The sequence below is a fragment of the Acanthopagrus latus genome, chromosome 4 (assembly GCF_904848185.1).
Source record: "Acanthopagrus latus isolate v.2019 chromosome 4, fAcaLat1.1, whole genome shotgun sequence".
NCBI lineage: Eukaryota > Metazoa > Chordata > Actinopteri > Spariformes > Sparidae > Acanthopagrus > Acanthopagrus latus.
In genome coordinates this window covers 33601891-33616241 of record NC_051042.1, presented here as the reverse complement: position 1 = coordinate 33616241, position 14351 = coordinate 33601891, and the positions used below count along the sequence as shown (strand labels likewise).

The 14351-nt window shown below is 44.2% G+C and overlaps 1 protein-coding gene across 4 annotated transcripts; it reads right to left on the bottom strand.

Moving 5' to 3' along the window:
- Positions 1 to 46: 46 nt before the first annotated feature.
- On the bottom strand, positions 47 to 13794 carry LOC119018366. Of its 4 annotated transcripts, XM_037095970.1 has the most exons (7): positions 13303 to 13443; positions 12897 to 13018; positions 11757 to 12253; positions 9850 to 9925; positions 8138 to 8216; positions 3188 to 3305; positions 47 to 1853 (listed from the first exon to the last, which is right to left on the bottom strand). In XM_037095970.1, exons 3-7 carry the CDS (start codon positions 12213 to 12215, stop codon positions 1470 to 1472), a joined length of 1116 nt encoding a protein of 371 aa, XP_036951865.1. In that variant the 5' UTR covers positions 12216 to 12253; positions 12897 to 13018; positions 13303 to 13443; the 3' UTR covers positions 47 to 1469. The 4 variants fall into 4 exon arrangements, with proteins under 4 accessions (XP_036951865.1, XP_036951863.1, XP_036951862.1 ...); XM_037095968.1 differs by lacking the exon at positions 12897 to 13018 and having other exon boundaries at positions 47 to 1850; positions 13303 to 13794; XM_037095967.1 differs by lacking the exon at positions 12897 to 13018 and having other exon boundaries at positions 13303 to 13793.
- Positions 13795 to 14351: the final 557 nt, after the last annotated feature.

The window sequence follows — 14351 nt, the reverse complement described above, 5'->3', positions numbered from 1 at the left end:
TTGGGTTTTTTCTGTTCAAGCTGAAAAGAGACACGTGGTTCCTTTCTGAAAGCAAATGTCACATTTATTTCAGAAGTACAAAATATCACAAAGGCTGTCAGGGAGTAAATAAAACCTGAAAAACTATTTACAGAAAGAAAAAACCTCGACGCGTCTGAACAGCTGGAGGACACGTTCAGATCACTTTCTTTATCTTTATACAAAACTCACATGTCGTCTTTACTCAGAGAGTTACTGGGGTCTTTTTGTTAAATCGAGTCGTCGATCACGTATTTGTTGATATGCTACTTGTGTTACTGGAGGACACAGTGAACTCAGTCGGTCAGGACTGTTCCTGCTGCTGACCTCTGACCTCTGACAGATCGGCTGCATCTTGATATATCGTCACTCGTCTGCTCGGCCAGTCTGGTGAAAAGCACCAGGTGAGACTTCACACACAGTTACGATGTTAAACAGATTAAATTTCCTTCGTTTCAGCGGCACTTTGAGTTTTATTCTGAACAAAACATCAACACTAACCCAACACAACACGAGCTGTACGACTCTATCAGCTTCAGATGAACCAGGAACAAGTTGTTTGTACAGAACGAGACTGAAGCGACCAGTGAAACCTTCTCATGTACATGTGAGTTTTGTATTTAGATTAACTAGGAACAATCTGAACTCACCCTTTAAACTGTGGCAGGAGATGTTTGTTTCTCTGACGTTCCTGCGATCGAACACATTTGCTGTAAACTGAAGTTTACTTCATGTTGACCAGCCTGAAACTGTCACACGTGAGACATGAAAGATGAAAACATTTTGATATCGAAGCTCCCGACTGCCTGAAGTTTCAGTTACTGAGGGATCAAGTTGTTCTGCGAAGACGGAGAAAAGTTACCAAACTCCTCTGAATAAACTGCAAACCACACAGAGGTTAACGCAGAGCTGGGCGACTGCTCAGTGTCGTCTCGTGATGAAGATGAAGATGCTCTTCATCGTTTTGTCTCCAGCTCTGAAGTTCACAATATTTGGTGTTCTCAGGCAGCCGTGGAGCCGAGAGCAGGTCTGTGTCTGGTGTCAGCATGAGGTAGAGGAATCGATAAGAACCTAAAGAGGAGCAGATCGAACAGTCCGAGTGTTGAGGTACGAACGTCACCAGCTGTTTGTGCGTTCAGTCGTCTGTAGATCCATGAAAACACTCCAAACTGATCTCAGTCACGATCCCGTCGGCCAACGTCGCTGCAACCTTTGAACTCAGAAGATGAAAACATCCAACTCAAACAAAAAGTGAAACTCACACCAGCGTCTCCTCTCAGTCGGTCTGTGCTGTCGTTTAAACCTGGTTGGATGATTTTTTTTTTGTGTGCGTCACATTCAGACTCGTTCTGCTCGTCAGTTGTAGATTTTAAAAACAGATGTAGAAGTTTGAAACATGCGCTTTAAGGCCTTTAGTGTCTTCAGGAAGTGGCGTGAAGTCCTGCAGGCAGCTAAGACGACCAGCCTCCGCCTCCCACCGTCCTCGGAGCGATGATGCTCTCCTTCGCCTGCAGGAGTCTCTCCAGACACGGCGAGCTGATCTTAAAGGGCAGCGGCCCGCGGACCAGACGAGGCTCCGCGAACCGGCGGCGCTGCGGCCCCGTGTGGAGGTCGGTGCTGGAGGACACGGCGTTGTCCTGGGTCACTTCCTGGAGTCTGCAGCGAGCTGGCAGAGGGGAGGCGGAGCGCTGGCCGAGCGTCGATTCGGGAGTTTTCAGGGAGCAGATGGGCGACGTGTGGAGCCACTTGAGGTGGGTGGAGGAGTACGAGGCTGCGAGAGGAAGCTCCACGTCTGAGGAGGGCGGAGGAGGAGAGGCACTGCAGTGATGATGCTGCTGAGGAGAGAACGAGAAGATTTCACATCGTCAGAACATGTTATTCAACCAAGAACACTTTAAACCATCAGACAACAGGATGACGGGACAAGATGGCCGCTGGACTCAGGGTCAAAAATAAAATCAGGAGGAGTTCTCGGTTACAGGTTTACAGGTTTTAGCAACTCAACAAAATGTTTGTTTCAAATTAAAATTCTGTGTTCAGACGTTTTGTCCAATCAGAGGCCGTCAGAGACTCAACAGGAAGTCGTGAGGTCACTCTGCGACTGAATGAATGAAGCTGCCGTCAGCAGTGAAACAAACAAATGAACAAACAAACAAACACACTGCTGCTGTCTGAGGAGGTTAAAGGAGCAGTCTGTAGTTTATGGGAATGAATCTTCATTAGCTGATTTTTTTATGCTTAAACTAAATAATCAAACTCTCCTTATTCTCATGACTGAATAAACAAACAGTGATGTTTTATAGTGTTTTGTAGTGTTTGTATGTGGCGGACCCTGCCACCTTTCTAGCTTCTCTCCTCTGAGGACAGCTTGTTGATTCACTGATTGTATGTAAGTTTGTATTTTTACTACATTAATATTGTAAATACAGGAAGTGAGCAGTGTTGTGTCACTTCCTGTCAGTAAAATGAAGCCCGTTGGGTTCTGGTGAGACGATCTGATGTCTGAGTGACGACGGAGCGAATCTGGAAACAGTTTTCTACGTTTGAGTCTGATGGAGACGCAACGAGTCAGTGAATCGTTACAGTTCTGGTAAATTAGTTCTGTTAGTTCTGGGACGCAGCCGGATCTTAAAAACCCTGAAACTGATTCAGGACTCGGTCCAAGAACAGTTACTTTATTATTTGGTTCTGATGGGCCCAGTTTTTTTTAGCCAAGACTAAGAAACAGAGAAGAGCAGAAATCGGAGTCGTGCAGCGGTGATTTGTGACTCGTTCTACGTCTTTAATTTGTTTTTGGTGGATTTATTCTTCGGGGAGTCGATCCGTTCTCCTCCTGCGAGCCGCTCTGGTTTTTCCCCTCATTATCTGACCTCGACTCTTCTTATGAAACGGAGCCGCCAGTGAAAATACACGAAGCCCTTCAGTGTCCTCGTCCAGGGTTCAGTTACATAAGAGACCATCAGAGACACATTACTCACAACCGAGTCTCCAGCAGCAGCAGATGAACTGAACTGAGCAGGAGATTCAGCTTTTTATTGACTTCAGCTCTGTTCTCATTACTGACTCACGTACCTGTTACTCACCTCGTCAGTCATCGATCAGAAGACTTCACAGATCTCAGAGGGACGTTTTAACTCTTCACATGTTGAGTAACTTCTGACCCGTTTACCTTTTGTTTCTTCGCTGGAGATCCGTCATCGTCGCTCTGCATCAGAGTTGTTTTGACGCGAGGGAACCAACTGTGAAGCATTTCTTCTATTTTCAGTAAGATAGTCAGGAAGCGTCCGCTGGAAGAGACAGAGACACGCAGACGTTAAAGAAGTTCTCATGAAAACACGTTCCTGCTGCCAAACACGTCGAGTGGTTCAGTATGTAACAAAAACATCAGATTTTATAAACTCTTCATGTGTTTTATGTACAAAAAAATCTTAATTTGTAAAGTTACTAAATCTGTCAGATAAATATACTGTGTCAGATTACTGTTAATAATAAAACTAACTAGCGTCTAAAGTTACCAAACAGAGTAGTGGAGTAAAAATTACATCTCTCCAGTAAAAAGATGCAGGAAATGGAAACGAGTTCTTGAGTAAATGTACTCAGTTACTTGTCAGACAGCAGGAGGTGAAACAGTTCAGGGACGTCTCGTTACATAAGCCTCAGCCAACGCTGCGTCTGATTGGTGCACAACATGTAACAGCACAAAGACTGAATAAATCAAAAGGCCTGTGTGTGTGTGTGTGTCTGTGTGTGTGTCTGTGTGTGTGTGTGTGTGTGTCTGTGTGTGTCTGTGTGTGTGTGTGTCTGTGTGTGTGTGTGTGTGTGTGTGTCTGTGTGTGTGTGTGTCTGTGTCTGTGTGTGTGTGTCTGTGTGTGTCTGTGTGTGTGTGCGCCGTGGTCACATTTCTCATGTGGACCTGAACATGCTCCACTTGTCTTCCTCCGTATGCGTCATGTGACGCTTGCATATGGTCGTGTGTTCAGATAGCATCACACACACACACACACACACACACACACACGTGGCAGCGGCGGGGGAAGGCCTTCGTTCCATTCACGGGCTATAAATAGAGCAGTAAGCCCTGGAGCAACGACGAGGCCCCGCCCACTGCTCACAGCCAAGAGGCGGAGTCAGACACACACACACACACACACACACACACACACACACACACACACAGTAATAACCACCAGCTCAATTCAAGACTGCAAATACTGATTATTTTCATCTTCTGTAAATTATTTTCTCCATTAATCTGTGAATCATTTAGCAGAAGTAACTAAATACTGTTCTTAAGTTCGAAGTATTTCCACATTATAATTTAACTCCACATCTGAGGCAACGTATTGCACCAAACGGCTGAGGGAGTACTCAGATACTCAGATACTCGGATACTCGGATACTCGGATACTTCACCCGTACGAGCCGGTTCAGTTCAGTGTGTAACAAACACATTTTATATCTCGTCATGTGTTTCAGGAGCAGAGAGAGAAACTGAGCAGACATTTGGTTTTATTTTTTCCAGAGCATGATTTTTTTTTGTTTCATGGATTTTCTTTTTTTCCCAGTGAAAAAAAACAACAACTTGTTTTTCCACCAGTTAATCAGAGCGGAATAATTTGTTTTATGGCAAATTAGTTTTTTTGTAAGCCTCATTTTTCTAAGTGTATGAAAAAATATTTCCAGTTTTTCTCCCAAATTTTTCTTCTAGGAAGAAACAAAAATTTCCACTTGGTTTCACACGTGCAAAAATATTTTCCCTCATGAAAATGTTTGCCCTCCTGAGAAAAATTCAACAAAATAATTCCTCTCTGACACATGAAAAAGTAAAATTCCTCCAGAAACTTTCTACATTTATTTTTTCCTCCTGAAAATGTTTCTACAAGATGAAAAAACAACAACGACACGGTTTTCACTCAATTTGGCAAAGAAACATCTCCAGAAAAAAAATAAACCAAAACTCATTCAGTTTCACAAATGTTAAAAAAGAAAAATTCCCTCATGCTGAGAAGAACAACAAATTATATTTGTATTATATTATATTTCACATCCTGCCAAAACACACCCGCTCAGATTCACACATGAAAAAATCATTCATGTGAAAATAAAAAATTCTTCTTTTCCTCCTGAGAAAAAACATTTCCACTCAGATTCACACAAGAAGAATAAAATAATTCCCGTCATATAAACTTTTTGAATGTTTCTTTTGTCCTGAGAAGAAAACTAAAGGATTCCACTTTGTTTCAAACATGAAAAATGTTTCCCCTGAACAAAATGTGTGGCGGTTGTTATCGACGTGTTTCAGACCGAAAACAAACTAAATTCTCCAGCAGAGAAAAGTTTTGTGTTGTCACAGATGTAAAACAGGATCGATCCCCTGCAGCAGCACGAGTACAGAACATGAGATCAGACTTCATTTGTCCCTCTGGGCTTCCGTAGAAAGATTCTGTATCTGTCTGCTTCTTCGTCTGTTTTCTGCTGTAACGTGTTAACACTCAAACACTGAGTTATAAAACTCTTCGGCTTCGTTTGCTGTAAATAATCTCGGCAAACTGATTTACGGCCGACATCTGTGGATCTGCTGCCACGATCTGCCGCCGGCGTCGACGCCAAACGTGAAACTGTGGAGCCCGAAGAAACGTCCAAGTTGTTCTGGTGGTGGACGACTGGAATGTTTCCCCACCACACACACACACACACACACACACACACACCGTGTTAATCTGACATCACTGCGTCAGATCTGCGGAGCTCCGTGTGGTTCAGTGTTTTTACTGTAAACCAGAAGAAAATGTTCAGTCGTCTGTTCAGGCTGGTGAGGAAACAACCGACCTGCTGTAACGCTGTTTTATAAAGAGATTAAAAACCTCAGTGTGCCTCAAAAACACATTTACAGCCACGTAAACGCCGAGAACAACACTGATGCACAGCTCTCACTGGAGATGTTCGACAAGTTCTCTCAGAGTAACAAAAACAGAAACGAACGAGTCGATATAAACGTCACAATCTAAACACAAACAAATAAAAAAGCCGTCATCATCGTCGCTCAAGTATCCGACCGCCTCACGAGGGTATCATGAAGCTAGCATGTTAGCATTCGGACCTCCTGCCTGCATTTTCGCTGCAGCTTGCTGTTAGCTTTAGCACAATGCTAATCCTCTTTCTTGGTGTATTAATAAAGTTTTTTTCCAAACCAAAATGTTTTTGTTTCACATGTGGAACTGATTGGGGAAAAAAAAAAGTCTTTCCATGAGAAAAATTTTTTGTCCCCAAGAAAAAAAAAATAACCCGCAATTATTTCTTGTGGATTTATTATTATTATTATTGCTGATTTTTTTTTCTTGTGGAAAGAAAAAAAAAGTTCTTGTGGAAAGTTTCACGTGTGGAAAGAGTTTTAAAAAGAAAATATTCCTGATTTCCTTTCTTTCTTTTTCCTGTTTAAGACTCAGGGAAAAACAACTGGATGGTAAACTGACGTCTCTGATTTCGTTAGTTCTTCTCCAGATCACTCAAACCTCTTTACATCTCTTGTCACCTTCACACACTGACGACAGAAGCTGCCATGCAAAGTGCCGGGGATTTGAACCAACAACCTCCTGAGCTGCAGCAGAAAACAGTCACCTCACCGTCGAGTCACTTTCCCCTCAAAGCTTCTGCATCAGAGTGAAGACTGACATGGTGACAGCTGACAGTCTGTCAGGAAACCTGGAGAGACTCAAACATGTTTCCACAATAATTCACCACTGTGAGCTTTAAAGAGCGACTGAACACCGGCAGAGAAACGAAGCTTCAACTGCTGAACTCTTCCGTCTTCTGGAGGCCGACTGGATGTAAAAGTCCTTCGACCTTCACAATAATTCCCTCAGCCGTTCGTCTGAATCTGCGTCTGCGGCGTCCTGATAGAGTCGGGTGAGACGTAAATCACCGACGAGAGTTTTAAATGACCTTCAAATGTTTTCCTGCGATTGTCGAACGCACTTCACGGAGCACATTGTGCTTCTCGCTCCACCCGTCTGCATCAAAGGCTGAAAGCAGCTCCTGAAGCGTTCTGACGGAGGCCAGCTGGAACCGGCTCAGTGAAAATGTGAGTTCAGCTCGTTTGAAGCGTCGGAGTCGTTCTTCACGTGTGTGACGCGACTGCAGGTCGTTCAGAGTGCAGCGCTGACGAGAAGACGCCTGTCTGTGTCTCTGATCGTACGGAATAGAAACAGAACCGGCTCTTTGTTACGTTAACGACTCGTTAGACTCATTTTAAATAAGATTCATGTTTCACTTTGTGTCATTAAAGGACCGAACAAACGTCACCGCTGTAATAATCGTCCATCTTACTGTGTTTTATATTATCAGCCTCAGAGTGATGTTGACACACTCCATCACCCTTCGTTTAGACATCAAGATATCCAACGTACATGGAAGGAATGAGTCTGTCGGTCGGTCGGGTGTTTTGCTGACGAGCCAAGACGTTCAGAGTCGAGTCGAGCTCTTGAGATCTCGAGACATTTTTATTAGCTGCCCGTTACACAATGTGTATCGAGAGGAGACGAGATTAAAGGACAAGTTTAAGAATTTAAAAACCCAGATGATATAAAGTCCTCCTCTCCTCCTCCACACAGCTCGCCTGCTGTCATGGATCTCACTCTAATACAATTTAAATCAAGTTCCGTTAGCAGAACCCTGTGAAGCTCCAGAACCGTTCTGTGGACCGTGAAGCTTCACACTCCATCAACATGGACGGAGGAGACGATGACTTCCAGTTTTCCTTTAGCCTCCACAGCTCTGTCTCTCTCTCTGAAGATCAGAACTGCAGATGTTTGTAACGACCCTCAAAATCTGCAGCATCACTGACGTAACTGAGATGTTCTGGTTCTGAACAGCTACACGCTCTGGACCTGAGGAGCAGGTTAAGACTAACTTACTAACTAACTTCTCTTCTTGCTTCCTCAGAATATTTTAGTTTGTTCTGTCGATATGACGATGTGATGATGAGGAACCACACACGGGTCAGTCGGGTCAGACCAGAACCACGCTGCCCTTTAACTGCCCCTAATTTCTCTGACCCGGCTGCCTCGGACGGAGATGTTCTGTAACCGTGCAGGTGTCGAGGTGTTTCTCAGGTACTCACCCCAGGTTCGGGTTCTGGAGGACCCCCATTATTCTCTGGATGCGGTCCATCGCGACGCTCTCCTGGAAACTGCTGAGACCTGCAGGAGAACAAGAAGAGAAGCAAAAACCCACTGCAGCACTTCAAACAGAACCTCATCAGAATCACAGTTCACTCGTCTGTGTACGGAGGAAGAAGAAGAAGAAAAACAAGTAGTAGTAGTGGAAGAAGAAGAAGAAGAAGAAGAAGAAGAAGAAGAAGAAGAAGAAGAAGAAGAAGAAGAAGAAGAAGAAGAAGCCGCTGTTGTCCGGCCCGTTTCTCTCCGACACCGCGGCGCCTCTTTGATCCGTCTTTCATCTCCGCAGCAGACGGACGTTAAACGACTCGTGAGGTCTTTGATCCGTCTCACATTCACTCGGCTTCTTTCATCACTTTTAATTATTTCCAAATGAACACGTTTTAAATTTAGACCGGAATATTTTTGAATCACTCAGTGAATCAAAAGGAATAAAAGAATCTCTCTGCATCTGATCAAACTGTTTTCTAATGAATGCTGGATTGTAAATCAGATATTTTGTGATTATTAAACATCTTCAGCCGACTGCTGAGAGTCCTGGAGGAGCGAAGACAGAAATGTTTTTTCTGTTGTAATTTTTGTTTCGTTAATTGTTCGGAGGCTCTGATCCTGTGTTTCATTTGTAAACTGGTGGAAAATAAAGTAAAATAAATAAAGTTCCTTCATGTTTTTTTTCCATCTGTGACATTGAGTGAAAGATAAAGTTCAGGAGAATTTTATTTTTTCTATGAGTGAAACCAAATTAAAACACGTTTTCCTTCATGTGAGTGAGGAAAAAAACAAATTTTCAGGTCACTTTTGAGAAATATTTTCCAGATTTTTTATCACATGTGGAATCAAGTTGAAAAAAAAAACAAAGTTCAGGAGGTTTTTTTTTTACCTTAATTTCTCAATTTTGAAAAAATATTTCCAAATTTTCTTATGTGTGAAACAAGACTGAAAAATTTTTTTCTTTTTAAATTTCAATGTAAAATTTGTAATTTTCAATGGAAAAGATCTGAGAAATATTTCCCAGATTGAAACAAAACAGTCTGGAGATGTTTTTTTTTTCATTTATGAAACATTTATGTGCAAAGTTTCAAGATTTATTTTTCTTCATGTGAACAAAAAAAATGTATTTTTTTAATGTAAATGTTTTTTACTTTCTGATAGATGTTTTCCACAGTGAACATTCTGTTTTCAGGAAATTTTATTTCATGAGTGAAACAGACCGAATTGAACATTTCTCCTGAAAAAGATTCAGAAATTTTACATGGAAAAAAAAAATAATAATTTCATGTAACATTTCTGTAAATCTGAAGAAAAATGTTTTGTTTGACCTCTGACGTCGTTTTGGGATTCACCTGAAATGTTTTGTGGACTGAGAAACTTCACCTGACGTTCCATCAGCGTGGACGAGATCGTGACGACTTTTACAACAATTAAATTAACAAGTAAATTAAATTGGGTTTACAAATGTTTTGGTGGACTGTAACTTTAACACAGAGGGTCCATCCTCTGTGGAACATGAACGTCTGGATCAACAGCAGGACAAACGTTCCCTCCGACGGTCTGATTGAGGAGAACATCCGGTGAGATCTCTCCAATCAGCCGCTCTGCATCAACCGTCCCGACACGTGTGTGTTACCGAGCTGCTGCCGGAGGATCAGACACTTACGTTCAGAGTACCTGCCCGACCTCAGGCCCCGCAGGATGGACGACAGCGGCTGGATGAAGCGCTGCAGCTCTGCACACTGTGACACAGGGAAGATAAACCAGTTAGCATCGGCGCTCTCACACAGACGCTTCCTAACAGCCACTTCAGTGCAGCCGTCCACCACAGAGCGCTGCTGATTGCTTTCCTTAAACCCAAGACAAGATTACAAACGTTACATAATCACCCAGACCTCAGCTGATTTAATGTGTGTGTGTGTGTGTGTGTGTGTGTGCAGCCACATGATCTACAGCTCATCTGGACTTCTTCAATCTCTCATTTTGTCGAGGGCTCATCGATTCACGGCTCACTGACTGATCGTCCATTTTGCTCCCATTAGTCGCGTAAGGCGCTGAAGGTAAACGTCCGCGGGGCTTCGATCAGAGGCGGCCATTAACCGCAGCTAATGCAGAAACTTCACACGTGGCTCGCCTTTCGCCTTCGTCGGCCCCGAGCGTCACTCTCAGACGGACACGAGAGCCTGCAGCAGCCGACCGCCAAGAAAACCGGCACCGTCAGATCCTCTTACAGCGTTTGATATCAGCTGACGTCTCGACGCCACCCTGCAGCTGCCGTGTCATCCAGAGTTGTAGCTCGCTTTCCCTCCGCCGTCTCCATCTCTGTTATTGATTTCTAAGAATGTTTTACAACTGCGAGGCAGGAAGGAGCTGCAGGTGGAGACAGAGAGGATGTGAGTTTCTGCTGCTCCGTCTCTGCTCGAGGTTGTCTGAGGACATTTCAGGCTGCAGACATGATGTTTCAGACAACAGTCAGCTTACAACTTAGTGAAAAGACTTTAGAGAAGACATGTTTCCTGTTTCTGTCATCTGAACATTTGTGTTTTTTAGTTTCATTCTCGATGTTTGTGTTGATATTTTTCTGGATGAGAACGAAGACAAACTCTCCTGTTGCAGCCTGGACAATAAAAATAATAAATAATAAAAGAATAAAAAGTTATTCTCCTGTTTTTAAAGATGGTTACAAACAGGGATTGACAGTTTAAACTTGATTTAAAGAGTCTTAATAATATTCTGAATGAGCCACATCATTTTTACTGCTGCTGCTGCTGCTGACAGAGTGAGACATCTTCCTTCTTTTCTGATCTCTGTTGAGAGCTGCACGTGCTCAGTACAGACGAGGAATCCACTGATGGTCACGTTTTTATTATCTTTAACTTCAGTCTCTCTCTTTCAAACTCGGCGCCAATTGAACGATGTTCGACAGAGACGGATGGAAAGTTAATCCAGCAGCGGTGTCGTGTTTCCATCCCTGAGGATCGAGTCTGGAGCTGACAAACACCCGGGACGCCGGCAGAGTCGCTGGACTCAATACAGTCGAGTGTTCGCGTTCCAACGGAGGACAACAGGCGGCTGTTAGAGGGTTTTTAGTTCAGTGCTGAAGTTAAATATAAAGCCTATAATTAAACTTCAGAGCTGTTTGAACAGTAAATAAAAGATTCTTACAGTGAATCCACAAATCGATTCATATAAAAGGTTCTGCACCTTGTAATTTAACGTAGTGAAGCGTTTTTAAACTCATCGAGACGTGTTTCTGTTTGTCGTCCTGCGATGTGACGTCGCTCGATCACGGCGCGACGTCGCTCGATCACGGCGCGACGTCGCTCGATCACGGCGCGACGTGGGTTTATTGTGCAGAGAAGAAACGAGCTCCTGATCAGACCCGACACAAGGAGCACAAGTTTTTATCATCGATTCAACTTTTCTGTTTGCGAGTCTGATTTTCTCTTTTGACGGACCGACTCTCACAGTCAGCTGATCGGTGCTCAGGACCGTCCACATGTAAACCTGTCAGATATCTGGAGGTGTTCGTCTCAAACCGTCGTGTCTCTGCAGGAGGAAACATCTTCTCACCTTCTGAGCGAACAGGTCGTTCTCAGTGTCCGCGGGAGGTTTTCCACAGAATCCGTCTGGACCGGCGCCATGAGCTCTCTTTCTGCCCGCCTGACGCTCCGACGCCACAGGAAGCGTCTGCTGAGCACATATGGAGGTAAATCCCTGAACTGGACTGACGGCCGGGTTCTGCAGGGAGGCTGGCGGGTCGCAGCCGGCTCCATCTTTACAGTCGCAGCAGCAGCAGCCGCCGCTCCTCCTCCTCCTCCAGCACCTCCTCCTCCGGTGAGTCTCTGCACAGTGGAGGCTGCTGGGAGGAGGAGGAGGCCTCAGTGCTGACGATGATGAGGATGGTGATGGTGGTGAAGGTGGTGCCGCCGGCTCCTCCACCCGCTCCGGGCTGAACGTCTTCGGGCCGTCGTAGTCGTCCTCATCGCTGGCGAGCCAGTCGATGGAGTAATCCGAGTCCGAGGTCGACATGGTGGAGTCAGACTGACCCGGCAGGAAACATCCCGGACCTGACACACAAACACAGCAGCAGGTCAGAGGTTCTGATCCATTCAGCACCATCAGAACAGAACCGTCTGCAATCAGTACCAAACTTTATTTACAACTACAAAACAGTTAAAAATATCGATCAGTGTTTCAGTTTAGTGTCACCGAGGAGAGAAGCCAGAGCATCATAATCAAGAGTCAAAGAATTCAAACTACTCGTACGATTGATCAGCTATCAGAACGACATGAAATCGATCGATCGTCGAGGTTTGACTGACGATCACGTACATTTGCTCATCTCACAAACTCTTCCTGCAGCTCCACTTTTAAAATCCTTTTTTAATCGTTCCCAAATGACAAACTGATGCTCTGATAGACACATTTTCTCTTGGCAATGATCCTTAAAACACAGATATTAAACACACTGACGTAACAGAGACCAGAAACACTGAGTGTCCACATGATTACATGTCGTTAAAACCAACAACAGGATTTATTCTTTTACATCATGAGGAATAAACACACAACGTCACATATTAAACTACAAACACAAATATTTTCATATAAAACCAGAAAATATTCACGTTTGAGCAGCTTCATCAACTCTTCAGAGTTGAGTGGAGTTGATAAGTTGAGCTCGGTTCTGATCCAACCAGCTGCTCTCACCGTGTTAATAAGTCCCAGTAGAACCAGTACACGAGCTGACAGAACAGAACCGAACAGAACCGCAGCGCTGTGGACCGACTCAGCCCAGCAGATTAAATAACCTCCTCTGCTTCTTCTTCCAACTGGGCGGCAGGTCGTCCCGACATTATGTAACACACACACACACACACACACACACACACACACACACACACACACACCTGTCTGCATTAAAACATGCAGTAACAACAGCACCAGATGAAATGGACCCGACCGGACAGGCTCGTCTCCACCCGCAAACATCACCTCCAGAACCCGGCTTGTAATTTTGGCGCAGCACCGCCTCACCTCCACCTCCACCCGCCTCACCTCCACCTCCACCCCGTCTCACCTCCACCCGCCTCACCTCCACCTCCACCCGCCTCACCTCGTGCTGTGACCGGTATGAAGCTCTCAGTCCAGGTGAGCTGAGCGGTGTGAGGCAGCAGCAGCAGCTTCAGAACTGAACCGTGTGTTTCTCCGTCCGGTCGGTGAGTTGAGGACGCGCAGCCGCCGTGTGGTTCCGTGTGTGTGTGTGTGTGTGTGTGTGTGATGGAGTGAGTCCATGAAACCAGCAGACGCAGGACGGCAGGAAGGCGGGCGGGAGGCAGGAGTCCCATCCAGCCCGTGCAGCCTCTCCCCGGGCAACGTGTCGGCGAGGGGCGGGGCTCCGGTCCAAACCTCCCCGCTCCGCTCTGCTCCGCTCCGCCGGTCCGGAGCCGCTCACCCGCCCGGAGCAGAACTCACACACGCGGGCAGGAAGCAGCCTCACGGGTCCGGACCCATCAGAACCACCGCGGAAAAACAAACAGAAACAGGCGACAGGGGCACACGTGAGCGGGCCGTGACGTCACACTGTAGCACGTCACCGCCTTCAATTAAGCTCTCCCATTGGACCAGAGTCAGACTGCAGCACGTGACGAGCGGCGGGGGCTAATTAATGCTGCGTTAACGGACTGCAGGAAATGTCAAGATCAACAACACAATGTGTGTATAACAATAATAATAATAATAACAACAATAAAAATAATAACAATAATAATAATATAACAATAGTTAAAATGAATCTATAAGTAATAATAAATTAATGATAATCAATAACAATACATATATTAATATATAAATATATAACATATGTATATATAAATATTAATACTAACAATATATTATTATTAATAATAATTATAATGATTGTAGTAATAATATATACAGATAATAATAATATTGATAATAATAATAATAATAATAATAATAATAATAATAATAATAATAATATGAAGGCTTCTTATTTACATTCCCTGACTCCAACATTTACTTGTATTTAAGAGTATTTTCCATTTTGTGTAACTTTATGATTTTTACTCCACTACATTGATCCGTCTTAATAATTACAGTAATATATCACAGAAAGGATCTGAGTACTTTTACTTGTGATAG

Bases quoted from the DNA above. Each gene is read 5' to 3' on its own strand.
- LOC119018366 (XM_037095967.1), bottom strand. From the start codon at position 13,534: ATGGGACTCCTGCCTCCCGCCCGCCTTCCTGCCGTCCTGCGTCTGCTG. The intron at 8,217-9,849 runs GTAAGTGTCTGA...GTTCTCCTGCAG, and splicing joins GTCGGGCAGGTACTCTGAAC to GTCTCAGCAGTTTCCAGGAG. The intron at 1,854-3,187 runs GTAAACGGGTCA...TTCTCTCCTCAG, and splicing joins CTCCAGCGAAGAAACAAAAG to CAGCATCATCACTGCAGTGC.